Source organism: Vanacampus margaritifer, chromosome 4 (assembly GCF_051991255.1).
Source record: "Vanacampus margaritifer isolate UIUO_Vmar chromosome 4, RoL_Vmar_1.0, whole genome shotgun sequence".
NCBI lineage: Eukaryota > Metazoa > Chordata > Actinopteri > Syngnathiformes > Syngnathidae > Vanacampus > Vanacampus margaritifer.
Window position 1 is genome coordinate 4,068,442 of NC_135435.1, and position 21,559 is coordinate 4,090,000.

Genomic DNA, 21,559 nt, shown 5'->3' on the forward strand with positions numbered 1-21,559 from the left:
GGCAGTTTTAAAATCGCAATATGACGATATTGCCGTTACATCCCTAGTATGTATATTGAAGTCTCTAAATTGTCCATAGATGTTTGTGTGAATGTTTGTCTATTTGCGCCCTGTGATTTGTGGGCTTCTAGTTCAGGTTGTACCCCGCCTCTTACCCAAATACAGCTAGAATAGGCTCCAGCATGCCCATGACCCGAGTGATAAGTGGTTTAGGGGTGTCAAAATTAGTGTGTTAATTTAAAGTTTCCTTTAACGCCACTAAATTTATTAACGCACGATTAATGACCGCCCCTTACTTGGAAAGCCTGTACTTGGGGAAATTTGCAATGCAGCAGACACGTCCATGTGAAAATGTAGCAGTAATAAATTTAATAATAATGCATATATTTGTGGAGACTGGGGTTGTATTTTACAATTTAAAAAAATTGCAGAACAAAATAAAAGTTTCATGTTAAATATTAGATCTTCATAGGAAAAGAAAAATGCACCGAACTGTCACAAACATTTTACAAATGCAATTATGCCATCTAGTGGCAGAATTTTATTTTATTTTTTTTAAGAGTGCAGTATCTTTTCAATTATAACTCAATTTTATGAATTATAGTTACTGTATAAATGAGTAAAAAAAATGCACCCATATTTCTATTAGTTGACATTTTTTTCACTTTTATGTTAAGAGTATGAAAACTATTTTACTGTACATTTAGAAGATACAAATTGTGATTAATCATGAGTTAACTATTGTCATGTGATTAATTACAATTAAAATTTTTAATTGACTGACAAGGTTGGAAACACTCATCCTGTCCTAAAGAATCTGCAACCACCCTTTAATTGAAATCATGTTGCATGTCAACACTATTTTAGTTTTTAACTAGTCAATTGTTTACATGATTACCATTGATGTCATTTTCAATCAAGAGAGCAATGGGGGATACAGGACTTTATGTTGTATGACAAGTTTTTGAATCGGTGACGATTATCTTCTAGATTCTGCCTAAGAATCAATTTCATCACAAACTGCCACTGTTTGACTTTTAGATTGTTTTTCAAAACAGCTATGGTATGTTAGTTTTAATAGGGCATGAAATTGATTGCCGTAGTCTTAGAAAACGTTCCGCCTGTCCACAAGAGAATGTCGTGAATACAACGACCTTGTATGAATGACAACATTGGGATAACGGGTTGGATAAGGTTGGAAATATCCTTTAATTGGCAGCTTTGTCTAAAATGCATACTGGATTTAAAAGTTAAGTGATCCAACTCATTTTCTGGTTTGAGCAATCAAACGTATCAGCAAATACATTCCGAATCACATAGTAATTACATTGCATTGCTTCCTGCAATCGTCTTAATATTCTTCTCCTTCCTCTCCCTGATCATCAACCGAGTCGGCCCCGACCTCCTCATAGTCCTTCTCGAGAGCCGCCATGTCCTCTCTGGCCTCAGAGAACTCGCCCTCCTCCATCCCCTCGCCCACATACCAGTGAACAAAGGCGCGCTTGGCGTACATCAGATCAAACTTGTGGTCGAGGCGAGCCCAGGCCTCTGCGACTGCGGTCGTGTTGCTCAGCATGCACACAGCTCGCTGCACTTTGGCCAGGTCGCCGCCGGGAACCACAGTGGGGGGCTGGTAGTTGATGCCCACCTTGAAACCGGTGGGGCACCAGTCCACAAACTGGATGGTGCGCTTGGTTTTGATGGTGGCGATGGCGGCGTTGACATCTTTGGGCACCACATCACCACGGTACAAAAGGCAGCACGCCATGTACTTGCCGTGACGGGGGTCGCACTTCACCATCTGGTTGGCTGGCTCAAAGCAGGCATTGGTGATATCGGCTACAGTTAACTGCTCGTGGTACGCCTTCTCAGCCGAGATGATGGGAGCATATGTAGCCAGAGGGAAGTGGATACGAGGATACGGTACCAAGTTGGTTTGGAACTCTGCCAGATCCACGTTGAGGGCGCCGTCAAAACGAAGGGAAGCCGTGATGGAGGAAGTGATCTGACTGATCAGTCGGTTCAAATTGGTGTACGTAGGACGCTCCATGTCCAGGTTTCTGCGGCAGATGTCGTAAATGGCCTCGTTATCCACCATGAAAGCACAGTCCGAGTGCTCCAGGGTGGTGTGTGTGGTCAGGATGGAGTTGTAGGGCTCCACGACGGCCGTGGACACCTGAGGCGCTGGGTAGATGGAGAACTCCAGCTTGGATTTCTTGCCGTAGTCCACAGACAGACGCTCCATCAACAGGGAGGTGAACCCGGAGCCGGTGCCGCCGCCGAAGCTGTGGAACACCAGGAAACCCTGGAGGCCCGTGCACTGGTCAGCCTGGTGACACGGAGGGCAAATGTTTAGAGGTCAAATGTCATCACAAGTGTTTAACTCATTCACTGCTAGCCATTTTCACTGAAGCAACCCCTTTCACTCCAGTCTGTTTTTGACTGATTTTGCAAGGCCCACAGACATTTCTGTTCTATTGCTATAAATACATGGAACCTACCAACATTTTCTTTCATCAGGAAAAAAAAAAGTGTATTTCTATCTGTTTCCGTTTTGCAGCAATTAGCATTTCATCATGATTCACAAACCTGTTCAAAAAACACTGGTGAAAAGAGCTTGTTGAAACAGGGTCCTTGCTGATCTTATACTCTGCTGCCACCTGCTGGCCATTTATTGTAATAACTACCATTTGCTTTAAGCAAAATGCATACAAAAACAAAAAAAATAGGGATAGACTGATTATCGGCCGGGACGATTACCGGCGCCAATATTGGCATTTTGACGAATATCGGTATTGGCATTTATTGGCATCGGTATTTAATATTTAAAAATTAAATAAAAATCTAAGGGCCGGTAATAGATTCATTTAAAACTGTGGTTAACCTCAGGGAACTATTTATTTCCTTTTTTGATTAACTATAGGAGATGCTGACCGTGGGAACTCTGCAACTTTTGTTTTTGTTTGAAAGTAAAACAAATACTGTATACATGAACGTTTAACATTTCAGTTATTTAAACATTTTTGAGAAATGTATTTACTGTAGAAAAGTAAAATGCGCTACAATATTTACTTGTTTAAAGTTTTTAAACTATTTATTAAACTTGGGCTATGTTCACACTGCAGGTCTTAATGATCAATTCCGATTTTTGGGTGAAATCCGTTTTTTTTGAGTAAGCGTTCACATTACCTATTAATTGCGACCTCATTCCGTCTGCTGTGTGGACGTAATGCGTCCCCAAAGTGACCCGCATGCGCAAAAGATACAAAGTCACTCACAACGCTGTGTTTGCGGAAGTAAATACGTATGGTCCAGCAGACTTTTATAAGTCCGTCGTCGGGGCTCATATTTTTACCATCTCATATCTACAGAGGAGTGATGCGGGAGGAGGTAGAAATAATATTTTGTAAAAATGAGGCGAGCCTGTTCGAGCGCGTCATCTCACGAAGGTCTCTCCTTTTTTTCCCCCCCTCCCTACCGATGACGTCACGTCATTGCCGCGCGTAATAAATGAGCCGTCTGCGTGGCTAAATTACTAATATCACCACCACAAATGTCTTCTTTGGACTTCATGTTTCAAGTGGGATTAAATTATGGTCAAATATAAAGCCACAACTCTTACTCGAAACAACTTTGCCGATTCACGTACGTCCCCCGAGCTGTGCGGACCTCGTGAATGCGTCAAGCATAAATCAAGTTTAACACCCCCGCCCGGGCGAAGCGCATATTTGGACTGTTGATGGCATCGAGGTCAGCTATATGCGACCTGGCCGTTCAGACTGCGGTTGCATTGCAAAAATTCGGATACGTATCCGATCTAGGACCACATATGAAAGTGACCCAGGTCGGATGTGAAAAATCGGAATTGAGCCGTTCAGACTGACATAAAAAGTCAGATACAGGTCGCATTTGGGCAAAAAAATCCAATCTGGGTCGCATTTGCCTGCAGTGTGAACGTAGCCTTAGTTAAACTTTAACATTTTTTAACTTAACCTGAATGTTTTGTTAGGATTTTAAAACAAAGATGTGTATTGTGTAAGATAAAAAAAAAAAAAAACATTTTGCAAATCTGAAAATGTGTTCAATAAACATATGGTTTAAAACATTTCAACAAAGTGTTGGAATTTGTATTTTTAAGACTTTTTGCCCATATTTTGTTTTTATTGAAAAATGAATATCGGCTCCAAATATCTGTTATTGGTATCCTTGACTACTAATAATTGGTATCGAATCGGCCTGGAAAAAAACATTCTATCACAAAAAAAAACATATTTATACGTTTTTGGTTTAGAATGAGTTGCTCACCAGTTTCCGTATTCTGTCCAGCACCAGGTCAATGATCTCTTTGCCGATGGTGTAGTGACCACGGGCGTAGTTGTTTGCTGCGTCCTCCTTGCCGGTGATTAACTGCTCAGGGTGGAAGAGCTGTCGATAGGTTCCTGTGCGCACCTCGTCTATGGACGGTAAGTGCAAGGTTAACTCTTTGAACAAGAAAAATGCCAGCAGATGGTAGCATTGGGTTTCTTTTGGATGAGAGCAGTATCAATTCAAAACATGGTTTATCTTATTGAATTTTCGACCATTACAAGCAGCTTGCATTTGATCAAACGGTTTGTCACATTAAATCGCCTACAAAGAGTTTCACCCCCCAAAAAAAGAAAAGATGATAAAGATTATTTATTATTTAGGTATCGTATTTAGAATTGCAGGAAGTGGAATTGAATTGAATGCAATTCAGAGCAACTCATTCTGATCACATATCATTCAGAATGAGACAGTGTGCTCCATACAAAATGTCCAAAATGTTTGGGCAGCCATTTTAAAGACGCAGCCATTTTAAAGGCTTATATATGAAGCTAGGTATTTTGGGAATTGAAGTGCTGTTCTACCATCGTATCAAACAATTTCAAAAGTTTTTACAATTTTAATGACCCATTTTTTCTGAGCAGGCTTTAATGTTAAAACAACAACAAAACAATTACTACACTTTACTTTTACTATAATTATTGCCCCATCACAGTATTTGTATGAAATTCATGTATAATCTTATATACGGTAAAACTTCAGTGTTATATACAATTTAATTGTGCATCATGAATTTCTTTGAATTAGATGGAATTGCAACTCGACTTCCTGCAATTTGAATTGCAATTCTGCTTTCTGTTTGCCACCTCAATTCAAATTGCCACCTCAATTCAAATTCAATAATAAAGTTGGAATTTAAGGGTCATTCTCAAATCAGTTGTGAATTTCGTACAGCCCTGATGCACACACACTTCTCAATAATACTACAAAATAGTGTGTAAAGCAATCGTATGTAAAGCTTGACGAATGTAAGATAATGGATTGTTACACTGGGGATTTTTGTAAATACATTATTTCGTCATCAAAAGCACATTTTCATTGTTACTGTTGGTATTTTATAGACAAGGACTGACAGATGTTTGAAGTGTCACTAAAGCAAAAATGATTAAAGTCACCGTTGTGCGTAAAATGTATGTGCGTAAAATGTATCTTTTTGCAAAAAGTTTGTTTTCTGCATTTTTGGGTCCAAAGTAGATTATTTATTTTATTGCTGATTACTAACAAAAAAAATGGAATAAGGTAAGAGCAAACATTTTGTGTGTGTGATGAAAGAAGAGAGTCTACTCTTTCATTTGGTACTTTCTGTGTTTACGTAGTCATAAAAGACAACATTCTGTGTGCCTTGAAAGATGAGCTGGATTACCAATGACGGTGGGCTCCAGGTCCACAAAGACAGCTCTGGGAACGTGCTTTCCCGCTCCAGTCTCGCTAAAGAATGTGTTAAAGGAATCGTCTCCACCGCCGATGGTCTTGTCACTGGGCATCTGCCCATCCGGCTGGATTCCATGCTCCAGGCAGTAAAGCTCCCAGCAGGCATTGCCAATCTGAACGCCAGCCTGTCCAATATGCACCGAGATACACTCACGCTGCGGGAGGGGGAAAATAAATCATGTTACGAAGGTCATTTTGTGACTGGGATGGTATTAATATCGAATATATTGCAAAATCTTGGATCACAGCTAACAAATCCAAGTCCAGAAAATTACCTTGCCACAGTTTGGCTTTAGCCCCAGGTGCTAGCTAATTAGCTACCTACCTTGTTTACCTGCTACAGAGCTAGCTAACTAGCACAAGGGGCTAACGCCAAACTGTGGCAGGGTTTTTACTGTCTGGACCTGGATTTGCCACCTCTGGGCCTTGACGGGATACGCTGCACCAAATTCTGGTCAATTCCATTCCATTCTCCTCAATGTCCGTGGAAAGTGTCTAATTTGTCCAACTGAATATTATTAAGTTCCTTAGCTAAATTTCCAATGGAAAGCTTCCAAATTTGCTGCCCCAGCACCTTTTCAACCTCGGTTCACAAATTATGCATGTTATTATAAAGATAAAAAGTAAAGACTAGAATGCCATATTACATGTCAAGTTTATAAGCTTCAATTTTACATAAAAATGTAAACACTCACCATATTTCCTGAAGGATAGAAGAGTTCTCTGAAAGAATAAGCAACAGTTTTGACAGGTGAAAACCATGTAATTGAATTCATTTATTCATGAAGTGCAAGAAACCTCACACTTGGACTGTGTTAGGAATTACCAACATGGTGCCAGTGGGCATCGGGAAGCCCTCAAAGACCACATGAGTATCCTGTAGGCTTGTTCTAAATAAACTCATGAGCACATCTATATGGTAACAAAACGGCTTAGTGCCCATAGAATCCAAAATACTGTGACAATTGTTTAGTTATTTCTAAATGTTGAAGAAGTACCAAGTAGAGAAGTGCATGTGAATTTTGGTGATGATTCATAGCATTTTTGTGTCATTAAAAAAGAAGAAACTAATAGAAAAAAAATCTATAAAAGGCACAGTATAAATAGTGACATCTAGTGGTTAACTAATAGAATGCATACATTTTGAAGCATGCACACTACGGTATCTCAGAAAGTATAGATAATAAGATTTAAAGGGCGACTTGACTTGTTAAAACACTTTCAAGAGTAAGAGATATTTTATTGCTAATTAATGTGATGATTATTTTTCATTAACAATTTCTGCACTACATTAAAAAAATATTTTTTTCCACTTGCTGTTGACTGAAGTAGACTTTTTTTGTGTGCATATTATTGATATCAATAGTGTTTTTTTTAAATGAATGATTAGTTTACCACTAGATTGCACTTGATTTTACACTGGCTCTTTAGTGTATGCCGCCACTAAACACAAGATTCTGATTAATATTGTTTTGAGGAATATTAATTAATTAAGTAGCAAAATCTACCCATTTATATCTAACTCAAGGAGCAGCCATTTTGCCACTTGCTGTCAACTGAAAATCACATCACAGTTGCTCATGACCCAGGTAATGACCAATCATGGCTCAGCTTCAGAAAACAGCTGAGCCATGATTGGTCGTTACCTGAGCTAAGATGTGATTTGCTGTTACCTGAGCAACTGTGATGTCAATTTCAGTAGATGGCAAGTGTCAAAATGGCCGCCCCCCTAAAATGTATAAAAACGATTGTTTCGCCGTTTGACTCAAAGCATTTTTGGGTTGACCTCCCCTATAAGCGACAATTAGCTTTGTACAGTTTTGCTCATTAGGGGAATGTAAACCATAATTAATAACATAATGTTATTAAAAAGGTAATTTAATAAAACACATTTAAGAGCGCCTGCCCGAAGCAAAGTTGTCTTTCAATCAAGTTTTTTCAGTTTAAGGGCAAGCATGGCTCCGTGGTAGAATGTTTTTCTCCCAAACCATTGGTTGTGTGTTCGACTCTCCTTGTGACCATGTTGAAGTCCTTATTTTTGTAAAAAATAAAAATAAAAATAAATACTCCACCCAACAAAATGGTCGACCATTTCAACAAACTGTGGTATAACAAAACAAATCATAAATACATACAACTATCAACCTTTATAAAGTAATGATAGGGGTAGGTTTCAGTGGTAGGGCTACTAATATTTTGGTTACATAGCCATCAAAACAGTCATAAAGGAAAATAAAGCCAACAAGATTAGGAATATTCTATTTAAAAGTTTTACAAGTATTGAAAATGAGAAAAGGCAACCAACAAAGCCTTAATCTTCACCACAATCATTTCTTCTTTTTTTCTAATGGAGTTTATCGATAACCAACTCCCGAGCAAACAGTGTGACTGTTCATACGTGAAATGATTGTACTTACTTTGTAAAACAGCAGGAAACACTCTTATGGACATACGCTGACTTTTGCACAAAGAAGTTCCACACTCACTCGTCTGTTGAACTAGGGAAGCGCAAACTCTAAGGAGAAGATGTCATAAAAGACATGAAACGTAAGAAAGAGTCGCGTTGGGTGACGTCATCACCATGCGTTGTAACTGACCGCACGTAACAGACATTAACGAACGTGATAAAAGACTGACGGCGCCTGACATGTCCATAGTCAATACAGACGTATATATATGATGGTCTCACCATGCCACCGACTTGCCGTAACAAGAATTGAAGCCACAGGCGGACATCTTGCGTCGCCACTCGCTAAGCGCTCCGTGTTTGAATAGAATAGATCGAATTTCTCCTTTTTCCGCGTTATTTTCTGTCTCCACGGTGAAAATGCCACAGCGTGTGACATTTGTTTGGACCAATAAGTCTGGAAGAAGTGCCACATAAACATTTCTTCAATAAGAATGTGATTATAAATTTCATTTTAGAATGTATGTCTACTAAAAGATTCATATTGTCCGTACTATAAACAATGAAATTAACGCAAGTTCAAAACATGTATGATTAGCTAACAGAAGTTGTCAGTGGCAACGTAAGATGGCCGCCCTCTGGCTTCAGCCGCGAGAGCTGTCATGTGTTTGTTCGTGATAGTCAGGTCACGTTCATCAAGGTAATTGTCCGTCTCCGTCATAATGGGATGTATTCAGAAACAAACGTAAAGTAATTATCACTTCAACAGCTGTATGAAAAATGATAAATGAATTGTTACGTTATTTCTATCATTATGGATCTGTATCAAATATAGGGCCTGAATAAATTATTATGGCTGTTTGCTGTTGAGCAAAATTACTCCATCATATTGATAGCTATGTATAATGTTTTCCAACTCCTTCAGGTCACTAAATAGATGCAATATTGTTTTACAGCACAGAAAACAATTATATGACCGTTTCAAACCAATAGCAATATTATGGGGATTTCTGCTGTGAATTTCTCTTCTTGAGAGCATGCGTGCCAAAGCATTTCTTGGAGGTTTAGTGCAGGACTCTGACCAGGCCACTCCCGAAGCAGATAGGCCTACCGCTATCCTTACCTTTCAGGAAAATTGTGAATATTTTGATTTTGGCATGAATACAAAGTTTGAGTGACTTTCCTGTAGAATTATGTATTAGAACAGAAAGAACACAAAACAGATTAGAACAGAAAGATGACAACCATAAATAAGAGCACATTCTATCCAATGTGAAGGGAATGTACACCCTGTGAAGAAGGGATGCAACAACTAACTAATAGGATAGGACATGTTGAAATGGGGATGGGGTCCACTGTCCACATCGCCATGCCCTGCACCAGCCCCCTCTGAAGACCCTGACTGTGAATGTGCCCAATGTGCGGTTTTGATACAGGTTGTGGTGGATATGTGCTGAATGTGGGATGTTGGAGGCTTGATCTTTGCAGGCCAGACCCGTTTAGTTGGATGTCCACGGAGGGAAGGGTTAGCCGCAGTTCATTATTTAGTACGAATAAGATAATATGATTAATGTGTGCAATGTTACCGTTTACCATTTCTAATAATAGTGCCTGTTTGTGGTATGCGATGTTTACAGGAAACCATTAGATGGCAAAGTTGACCCATTCAAAATCCATAAAAGCTATGACCTATAGAACACATTGCTGACTAGTTCCTATTCAAATCAGTAGCATTAATAATATTATAATTATTTATTTTTTTATTTAGAATCATGTTCTTGCGTTCTGCTTGGATTTAACATCTCAGTCATTCTTTTATTTAGATTTTATTTATAGATTTCTGCTGAAATTTTTGCGCCAATTTCCAAATTGAACAACAAAGTTCACCCTTCACACAGGGCCCAGGGCATAGGCAAACTAGGCGGTCGCCTCGGGCGCCATCTAGTGGAGGGGGCGTCAAATTGCAGGGCAAAAAAAAGAAGATACAAAATATTTCCCCCCCTCAGGTTTTCTAAAATAAAATATGTAAGTGACCCTGCTATTATTTGTGTTTTTGCATTTTTGTATTGCAGAATTGCGTTGTTTTATTGTGCTATTATAATATAGTTTATACTTTTATTTTGAAGGATACAGGAAAAGGTCTCAAACCGAACTGACGTAAGTAACCGACGTACTTAGCGCCGTCTTCTAAGTACAGAGAAGATGTGTGCGTGCCACAGGAAATCAAAGAAAACTGAAGTTTATAACTAATTCAGTGAACGATTCTTTAGCACCTAGCTGAGAAGGGAGCGAGGTTCGTAATGGAGCAATGTTTCATTGTTTAACTAATGTTGCTATATTTCATGTTCATTGTGTAATTTACTGCACAATAAAACGTTACTGTTTTCGTACACTGGAGTGTGCGAACGGTAAATATTTAGCAATGCTATTGCTCAAGATTCTGTTTTATTGACTAAGAATCTGTATTTCTGTATGGTTTATTTTTGTTTTAAGGTATTTGTAATGTGTCCTCATTTGGGAGGACAGACCATTTTCTTACGTCCTGTTGGGGCGTCCGTTTTTTTTTTTTTAATTCATGAAAATGTCCGGTTGGCATTGCCTGACTAATAGGTGAAGTACGCTGTGTAACTGCGACCGGTACCACAATTTCAAGGCTGAGGCAAGTTTTCTCTTTTTTTTGGAAATAGGAATATGGTCACCCTAGTATATGGCTTAAATACGATAAAAGGATACACAAAGCATACCGTTTGAGTTATTAATGGCAATTTTTGTTTATTTGTATTGTAGCTCTTACAGTATGTTCACACAAAGGAAGGTTTTACCTTCATTTCAACCAAGGATGCTACAAAATGTTATAAAGCATATATATTTTATTTATTTTACTTTATTACATTCCATTATTTATGTGTTATATTATACCGCATATATATTTTATACAATTATTTTTTTAATGACTTCTAGTCCAAATAAATATGAGATCATGACCTGGCAACCTGAATCTGACCTGCTGCTGCTGTTTACAGTGAAAGGTAGGGGGAGGGGTCGCGCATCATCTATGTTGGCGCTATTGATAGATGGATGGCTCGCTTATGTTGTTGTCTATACATCAATCCAATCCCTCAGGTACTGCATTAGGAAAGCGGCAAAAGGAGGAGGAAAAACGGGCCCAGGGTAGAGGCATGTATGTCTGTCAATCGTCTACAAAAATAAACATCAAAATGATTTTTGTCAATTTTTCAAAGTTTCCCATCAATTGTTAACAAAATGGGCGTCCGTCATTGACCTCATTATTTTTATTTTTATATGTATCTTACACAAATATATTGTGCATAGCTTGAAAACATTTTGTAGTTAATAATTTCAGCACAAATTGCACTAAACAGTTTTATTGCACTGTACTTATGCTATTTATTTGTATTACTTGTAGTTGTCTGGGGGGGCTACAACCTACACTTTTGCCAAGGGCACCAAATCACTTCACCTAATAATGAAGCTATCATTTTACCTATTAACTGGAAGGGTCAGCGCAGTAGGCTATGAAGGGGCAACAAGTGGTTTACTGGTTAAGTGTTCAAAATACTACTGACTTAAATGTGGAAATAGCAAGTGGGACTGGTTGTAAGAGAGATGCTGGTCTTGCCTGAAACAAAGGACATGTATAGAACATAATGCATAGAACTAGATGCATAGATTGTACATTTGTGAGCTTTTATTATGGCTATTATGGTAAGGATGAACTGTTTGGTGCAAATGCAAACAACACTGCTCATCACCAAAAGAACCTAATCTAAAGCTTGGGGTAGTGGAATGCTTGGGAGCTGTTTTTCTCCAACTAGAACTAGAACTTTAGTCAGTTGTTTAAAATAATGATTATGATGATTTGAAATAGCAGTCAATCTGCTTACTTGTAAAAACAAAACACGTTTGCAAGAACTTCAGGGTATCGAAAGATTACGCCAAATATTTCGTTGCATAATAAATTTTAATTGTCTCTAAATGTTGAAATATATTTAAGTACATATTAAGCACGCAGAAGATTTTTTGCACATAATGTGCTGTTTATTAACACTGTACAAAATGTACAAAAACATTCAAAGTCTATAAACAATTGACATACAGTAAGTGTTTAACATGAATGAAATTTGCACGCATACACTTGTTTAGTTTAATTCGTTTAAGGAAGTCATATTTTCACCCCTTGTTTCATTTTCTTCACACCCTATGAAAAAGAATAATAAACTTGTTACTCTTACTACTACTTTATTTACAGCCACATAAGGTTATTAATGTTATTAAATCCCTCCACTTCTAGACTAAAAACGTTATACTAAGTGTTAAGTATTCTTCAAGCTGTTTTGTGTGATGTTTAAATATTTTATTTTGAAATCTGTGCTTTTGATTTGGAAGTATTTCTGTTTCCTGTTTCACCTCGTTTTCTTTTGGTGATTTTCTGTAACGTTTTATTTATTACTAATCTTTCTTTCTTTCTTTTTCTGAAAGTGTCTAATTAGCGTTTGTGAAATTTAGGATATTGATGGATCATTACAGAACACTACATTGTTTTTGGACGCAACGCTGTGCCAACTCCTGGCCAGTATGAGAAATGCTCGCGGTGCGCCGTTTTTCGATTTGTATCTCCTGATATATCCTCATTTCGTTCCTGAAATAAAAATTGGAAATCCAACTGTTATTAGACTTTTCCTAACCATTCCAGACATCCAAACGAGAAAATCAAGCTGTATTTCAATTTTGGTGTTTCTATTTTAAATCAAAAATCAAATAACTAGTCGTTTTTCTATTTATAATATCTGTCTCCAAACGTAATATCCAATGACCAAAAGAGACACGGACCCTTCACATTACTGTCAGTCATTTTGTGTTTTCTTGGCCTCAAACAACATAGTGCTTCTTTTAAAAAGTTGTTTCTCTGCTGTTCCCTTCATACATGCAATTCAATTGAAGTGAAAGCGAGCAGTCCTGCAGTTGCTAGTGACCCACTTGTCTGGAACACCGGAGGAGTACGAGAAAAGGGGAGGTGGCCACCGGCTGGAGAGCAAACCCAGGAGCAGGAGCGCCCCCCCACCCCAACACGGCCCGCGCCCCCAACCCAACGCAGCAGAACGGGGCACTGCAGGCCTGCCAGGAACCCCACCGGCCCACAGCCCCCGCTCCCCCCACGACCCCCCCCGCCCCCCATCCACCCCAACCCAGCCCCCAGGCCCCCCTAGTGCAGTGAGTTAAGAGAAGCGACTACCCCCCACCCCCCCCAACAACCGGGCAGGGCCGGGAGGCGCACCCGCCTACCAAACCCCCACCAAACCCCCATCCACCCCACCGAGACCCCGGCGGGCGTGTGGGACCAGCCCGGCGGGGCGATAGGGCTCGCCCCCCGCATACTGGGCCCGCCAGAGGTGCCAGGAGGTCCACCGGAGCGGGGTGGGCACAACACCAACCCACCCGCCCTCCCGACCCCCGGAGCGCCCAGGCCCGGGCCACGGATGGAGCCCCCGGCCCAGGGGAGGGGGAGGAAGGCGGACAGGGTTGGTTGTAGCGTTCCATACTCCTGTAAGTTGAGTTTTAGGTTGGCAATGTTGATGCTATTATTACGCATGCAGAAAAAGATAATAATGATCACTGGATCTCAAGACAAATGCGGTGCTTACATAGCTTAATGAAATCAGAAAGAAAAGCAGCAAACAGGTGCCAATGAGGTGTGTAAAGGTGGAAAGAAGAAATAGGAAGAAACAGCTCCCGTGACTGAAGCAGCAGAGTCATAATGAGCACCACTTCTTTTTCTAGCAAGACACGTGAGGCTCTTTAGCCATCATGTCGCATTTGTCACAAGATGCAGCAATTATACATTACTTTGTTTTAATTATATAATTTTTGTAGTTTGTGTATACTCTGGTGCCTTTAAAATATAACATGATACATTTATTTAATGTGATCTAAATTCACCAGAATATTGTTTGAGGTAACTGTGTATCGTTGCCCTGAAGTGAACCATTAGTGGTGAGAAAAACTGCTGAAAGTTTCAACCAGTAGAGTGCTTAAATTCAAATGATTTGACCTTGAAGGAGGTTCCCTCTGGTATTTTGGAGTGGGTATCAGTAAGGTACTTGGACTCAAATATTATTGCCTGAAAGTAAGATAAATATTTGAAAAATAAGTGCTTAAGAAAGGTTGATGAACTGGTTTTGATTCATAAATATTTAATAGGTTTTCTTCTGACATAAATGCTCAGTTTTTTTGCAAAATGCAATAATTAGTAGCTTAATTATTTTCTTAGGAAAAATAATTTACTGACTGAGGCTTCCTTTCAGAGTGTAAAAGCGTGCAAGATTGGGTCTTTGCGATGAAATGTCAATGTCTGTCTCTGTTTTGGTCCTTGAGATTGTTGATCATGGTGCAGTCAACCTCTCACCAAGATCAACTGCGTTCCAGTCCTCTTGAAAACCTGCACAGGATAGATGCCATAAAAATGGATGAACATTGTTGTCTCTCATTTACAGGCTTGGGGAGTAACGGAATACATGTACCGCCGTTACGTAATCAGATTACAATTTTTTTAAAACTGTATTCTGTTGCAGTTACAGGAAAAAACATGTAATCAGATTACAGGTACATTTATTAAAAATGGGGATTACTAATTATTAGGCAGATTGGTAGGAGAGACGCATGCGCGAGATGCTGTGATTATCGCGAGACCTACAGCGAGACCGGGAAACCCCAACATGGCAGCGCCCTGCTGCTAAGATAGAACTAGCTCTATTATGCTAAACTAATTCGAGTTTAACCATCATATATCTTGGCTTTTCTCTTTTCTCTTTTCATCCGACAGATTTGGAACACCACCCAACGTGGAGGACCTCGAACGCTTCATTGACGGTTATTTTTACAACTGCGTGATGGAGGACTCTTCCGTCGAGAAACCGTCGAAAAAACCCTCTAAAAAGAGAAAGAATGACTCAGCGACGGACACGGACGACCTAACCACTACGGAGGTCTCGGTCAGTATGCTGGAGTCCATAAATAAAAAATTAGAGGTCCTCTCCCTAATCTGCGAGGACGTCAAAGGATTAAAAGTAAGCATCGAATTCTTCAGCCAACAAGTAAGTGATCTCCAACGCGACAATGCCGAGATACACTCTACACTCATGACTGTTTCAGCCGAGTTAGAAACCGTTAAAAAGGAAAATAAAATGCTAAAAGAAACTATTCTGGATGTTCAATCCCGTAGCATGCCGGATAATTAGGTATATCCGAGAATACCTCTGACAATCCAGAGGTTGAGATAAAAAAAATTATGACGACGTCGTTAAAAATTCCTCAGGAGACGATAAATAACATCTCTTTTCACCGGGTACATCGGCTTGGAGCCCGTAGGGGCAACAGACCCCGTCCTATTATCGCCAAATTTGAGCATTTTAAACAGAAAGTATTTGTTAAAAGTAAAGGACGGGAGCTTAAGGGACCTCATTTGGAATGAATGACCAATTCCCTAGAGAGATTAATGAGCGGCGAAAGGTACTGTTTCCTATGATGAAACAAAATAGGCAGGAGGGTAAACGGACTATGATGGTCGTTGATAAACTATACATCGATGGCCAACTATTCCGGAACCCCAACTCCACTCCCTGGCTGTTCTAATTGGCATTGATGGAACTAAACTTTGTTTGATTATTATATGTATACATATACATATACTGTATATGTGGTTATAAAACCTAAAATATGAATACTCATTATGTTTAGGCTATATTATAAATATAATAATAATACATAACTATATCTAAAAGTAGATTTAAACAAAAAAAAATCTCGCTTGGGTTACCAGTTACTGGTGTATTTTAATGTTGTTTAATTCCCCACTAACTTCCTTCACTTTCACATCCCTACCCGTTTTTTCACTGTTATATTTACTTACACATTTCGTCATATTTTACACAAATTATATAAATCACCTAACTACTTTGATTCTATCCTATAACATGCCAGTATTGACAAATGGCCTATGCAGATATATACACAGGACTGAGCCTATATTGTTTGTATGCATAAATTAGTTCTGGTTTCCTGGAATGTTTGTGGCGCTCGCTCACAGGCAAAAAGAATAAAAACTTTAGACCATCTCTTAAAATTAAAAGCAGATATTTGCCTCCTGCAAGAAACCCACCTACAAAAATCTGAAGAAAAATTACTTATTGATAAGAATTTTAGCCAAGCATACTCTGCCCCTTATAACAGCAGACAAAGAGGAGTCTGTATACTCATATATAAGAATTTACTCTTTACTCTAAATAATACAATAACAGACCCAGAGGGCCGATACATTATTATTCAGGTAACTATATTTAATAAAATATATACATTTGGCAATTTATATGCCCCTAATAATGATGATCCGGCCTTTTTCCATGAATTTTTCTCTCACCTGTTTGATTTAGCAGCGAACTCTACTTTTATTATTGGAGGAGACTTTAACACAGTCTTAAATCCATTAATAGACTGTTCTAATAACACAACATGTATAAGGCGATTACAATCTACTAAAGTAATAGGGGAATATATGGATGATTTTGGCCTCGTCGACAGCTGGAGACTTAAAAACCCAAATAAGAAGGAATTTACCTTATTTTCCGCTGTGCACCGGTCTTTTTCAAGAATTGATTATTTTCTTACAAATAACTCTATTGCTGATAAAACTGTTACAAAAATACATCCTATCATTATTAGCGACCATGCACCAGTCTCACTTTCCCTACAAGTTGATTATACCTTTAAACCACCACCAACATGGCGTTTTAACAAACTAACCAAATAAATGACTCTCCAGGCCTATCGCCATCTCTTCTCTGGGAAGCTGGGAAAGCAGTAATTAGAGGTAAAATTATATCATATTCATCTTATAAAAAGAAACAGGATCAAAAATTAGAAAATGACTTGGAAGATAAAATTAAACAACTGATGGATGAGTATGCAATAAACCCAAATGACCAAATATGGACTGACTTACAAAATACAAAAATACAGTTAGACCCTTGCAAGCCAGGACCCACACTACTCATTTCCTATAGGTAATTTAAAATACTTAGGCATAAAAATCTCACCTAAATTAACTGATTTAATTAATTTAAACTTTTCTCCACTTCTGGATAACATTCATAGTGACTTGGAACGCTGGAATAATCTTCCTATATCTTTAATAGGACGAATAGCCACCGTTAAAATGAAAGTTTTACCTAAAATAAACTATTTTTTCTCAATGATTCTATTTAAACCTACGGCTAACTGGTTCCAGTTGTTGGACTCAGCCGTTACAAAATTTTACTGGAATAAAAAAAAAAGCAAAGATTAGTCTATCTACTCTTCAGAAAAGTAAATCCAAAGGTGGTCTAGAGGCACCAAATTTTATGTACTACTATATAGCTAACCAGCTAGAATATATCGTTCTATGGGCGCAACCCAACAGAGATACTAACTGTTGGCTGGAACTAGAACAGAAGGATTGTAATAACCTCAGACTTCTAGATTTACTCTTTATTACAACATCAATTAAGCGACATAATTGTTTTAAAAACCCAATGATTTCCGCCACCCTGACTGCTTGGTGGAAGGCATTAGAAATTACAAAAGCCCAAGTGGAGCCCTGTGGGCTTTCTCCCCTATGGCATAACCCTGACTTTCGAATTAACAACCAATCGTTTTATTTAGGTGTGTGGGAGCAGAAAGGAATTACACATCTCCACCATCTCTTCTCAGATAATATGTTTATATCATATACATCCTTGCTCCAAAAATACAAAATAACAAATGGAAATTTTTTACATTATCTGCAAGTTAAAAATATGATAAAGAAACAAATTCCAACACTTCAGGGTACACTCCAACCGCCTGGTTTAGCTGAAGATATTACCAAGCTTTCTCCGACAACAACAAAAAAACTTTCAAAAATATATAAGTTACTTTCATATACGGAAAAAATGTCTTTACCCATCTTAAAATTCGGTTGGGGGGGGGCGGCCCAGCTGGTCACTCCTCTTAACTCACTGCACTAGTTTTGCACAATACATTTTAGGGCACATAACAAACTTTGGGGGGGAGTGGGGTAGGGTGGAGACACCATCTTCCCCCTGCAGCTCCCCTCCAATTTTAATGCACCACACAACTGGGGGGGGGGGGGGCATCGGTTGGGGCAGGCCACAGTATGGAGCAGTGCTGCGGTCACCCCCCATTAATTTCTTTTAATGCACCACATACGCTCCTTGACATGCCTGGGAGGCGGGTGGATCGGAGCAGAGGGGGATATCATTTCCCTCTGCTCCGGTTCACCTGCCCCCAATTTTAATGCACCACACACACACACTTATGTATATACACTGGGTGGGGTCACACTCACGGTTTAGGGGTAGAGTTCACCAGTCGGCGAGCTGGCGAACTCAGTAACAGGGTTAGTTTTTCACTTAGATCGTTGGGGTGACGACTGGGGCCTCTCCCTGCTGGGCCTGGGGTTCGGGGATGCCGCCCGTCCTCCGGTGCCCCCATCTCCCCTTCTGCCCCTGGTGTTCCGTCCCTCCGCGTGGTGGGGTGGGCGCGGGTGCCCTCTCTGCTCCGCTGCCCGGCCCCTCTTCGGCGCAGATGCCTGGGTGCGGTGTGCCCCCGCTGTCGGTGGGTGGTGGTGGGGGCGGGGGGCAGCTTGGTTGGGGGGGGGGGGGGGTGGTGGTGGTGGGGGTGCCGTGGTGGGGGTGCTGGGGTGGGGGGTGTCTGGGGATTTGGGGACCTGGGGGTGGTTGGGGCTGGGTTGGGGTGGATGGCGGGGGGGGGGGGGGGTGCCTGGTGGGCCTGCAGTGCCCCGTCCTGTTGCGTTGGGTTGGGGGCGCGGGCCGCGTTGGGGTGGGGGGGCGCTCCTGCTCCTGGGTTTGCTCTCCGGCCGGTGGCCCGGGGGTCGTCCTTTGGCGCTGCCGCGGCATCTATCGAAACTCAGACACAATTTGTTTCTCCCTCAGGTCATTGATTCGGTGGAGGCGGGTGTCTGTAGATCTCACTCTGCTTCGTCTGTCCTTTCTACCTTTCCTCAGTTTCTCCTTTGGGCCCTTGAGGTCTCCCTGATTTGTTGGAATTTAGATGTCTCTGGGGTTGGTGAAGGACTCTGGTTAGTGGCCCGGTGGGTGGTGTCTGATCGGTGCTGGGCTTCGCTTTTCTTTCTTTTCTTTGGTCCCTCTTCGGGTCTCCTGGCGGCCCCACGACTCTGGCTGGATTTTGAAGTGTTCGGTTTAGGTGAACGGTATGGGAATTCTTTTTTTTTTTCTCACACGCACGCACGCGCGCACGCACACACAGGTTTGCCTCTGTGTATTATGAGGACATTTTTTCCAAACCTGTTTAATTGTGTATTACGGGGACACCCCTTTCCGCTAATGCCAGAGAGATGGGACTTGCACCCCAAATTTTTTTTTGGGGTCGTCCAGGGAAATTTCACTTCAAAACTTGAAAAAACTCAACGCACAAAAAAAAGAAAAACCTGAAAAAACAGTAATTATGAGGACATAGATAATGAGCTAAATAAGCCACGCCCATGGCAAAAATGGTAATTATGAGGACCAACTCACATTACAAGGACAAAGTTTACACAACACACAGCAACCATGTCACTGAAGTGACTTGAAAGTTCTGGCATTCTGGCGTTACACAAACTGAAATGACATTGATGTGTAATGACTTACCTGATATAAGGTCGCATTGTTGTGCATAACAATACTGTGAAATGCAAAGTCATACCTGATCCTTGAGCACCATGTTACAACTTTAGGACAGACTGAAACTGGTATGTTAATAAAACAATGCTTCTTATGTGAACAGGTTATCTAGGTCAAGCACATCTTTGTAATGGATAAGTTAGACATGAAACCAGATGCAAAAGAGTCAGTGAACATTGAACATTTTATTCTTTAAAACATGACTACCTCTCATCTTAAAGATGAGCAGTTTTCTAATAGCTCATTACTGGAATACCTTCGGATTTCAGAATTTCTGAAACAGGTTCAATGTAGGAAGTGTCCGAAGTACTGTGAGAATCTGGAACATATTCCTCTGCTGATGAATCCTCACTTGAACTGGATACATCAGCAACCTAATTTTTTAAACAAAAACAATTATTACATACATACAGACATACATATACATATTGTCGCTGTCCTGTGAAAAACACTTCCACCATATTTTCCAGACTATAAAGCGCACCGTGATACAAGCCGTGCCGCCAAGAAGGATCGCTACCGGAGAGCAGCCCGCGACCTAAAAATGGAAACGTGTTTTTCACAGGACAGCAATGATATCCATATATACAGTAGACGCACACATACATGTGCATATATACAGCGGCTCTAAAATTGACACCTGCCGGATGCGGGTTAAAGTTCCTTTTGGCGGGTGGTCATAAATATTTACTAGCTTTACTTCGCTGTTACTTAGTGATGTTACACTCGAAGTAGAAGCTTGAGACAAGTGTCGAGCGCTCGCGGCAGAAGTAGCTCCCGCCATTGATGGGCTAATGTGCTAAAGTTCATTTACCAAAGATAGGTGGTCTTCATCATCAAGCAGTTTTGCATTTTTTTTTTTTTTGCAATCAACGGGATATGTGCCAGATGCTGGAGCAAACTAGAAAAGCATTTAGAACCTTAAGTTTGTGCATATAATGTACTAAAGATTATTATAAATCTAGTCACCACATTTATTCGAAAGATGAGATGAAGCATTTAACAAGAGGGATAGTTAATATGCTTAATCTATGGCATTGCCCCTAAAACGGGTCTTGTGTGATACAGTCCTTCAGTTACAGTAGACGTTTTCTATTTTACTGAGTCAGACAGTCGTTAAGATTGAGACAATTGCTCAACATTTAGCTGCTTGCAACTAAAGACAGCGGTATAAACATGGGTCATAATTTATCCTCTTGACTAAATTATATTCATTCAATGAAAATGCCTGCACTATTAATCCTGGTTGCGTGAAACAAAGATCCATTGCAGATACAAATAACACACAAGATAAAATACCCATCATGCCAGTCCATTCTAGTGCAGCGAAAGGTCCAAAACATAAAGCACATTTATCCAAGCTTGATACAAGTGAATAAACTACCTGATGTTTACACTTCTGTTTAAAAAAAAATAAAAAAATTATAGCGAGTTCACCTCTAAAATCCACCATAAATAAATTAATGGGAAAAAAAGATCACTACAGTGCATAATCTAAATCACCAAACTGCCAACAAATCTTCAATTTGAGATATTTTTAATGTTGACTTGTAGAAATTTTAGTCCCATACAAGCGTATTGTTGGATACAGTATTTTTAA

At 40.0% G+C, this 21,559-nt stretch overlaps 1 protein-coding gene and 1 long non-coding RNA gene across 2 annotated transcripts in view; both read right to left on the minus strand.

The window, feature by feature from the left end:
• Window positions 1-1,190: 1,190 nt before the first annotated feature.
• LOC144050543 (tubulin alpha-1C chain-like) lies at window positions 1,191-8,441 on the minus strand. Its single transcript, XM_077563896.1, has 5 exons — window positions 8,214-8,441; window positions 6,492-6,519; window positions 5,729-5,951; window positions 4,306-4,454; window positions 1,191-2,329 (listed from the first exon to the last, which is right to left on the minus strand). Exons 2-5 carry the CDS (start codon window positions 6,492-6,494, stop codon window positions 1,352-1,354), a joined length of 1,353 nt encoding a protein of 450 aa, XP_077420022.1. The 5' UTR covers window positions 6,495-6,519; window positions 8,214-8,441; the 3' UTR covers window positions 1,191-1,351.
• Window positions 8,442-19,541: 11,100 nt separating this feature from the next.
• Window positions 19,542-21,559, minus strand: part of LOC144050328 (uncharacterized) — a 5,811-nt gene continuing 3,793 nt past the window's right edge. The window contains exon 3 of the long non-coding RNA XR_013293830.1: window positions 19,542-21,559. This exon is cut by the window's right edge and continues 219 nt beyond it. This is a non-coding gene — a long non-coding RNA (uncharacterized LOC144050328).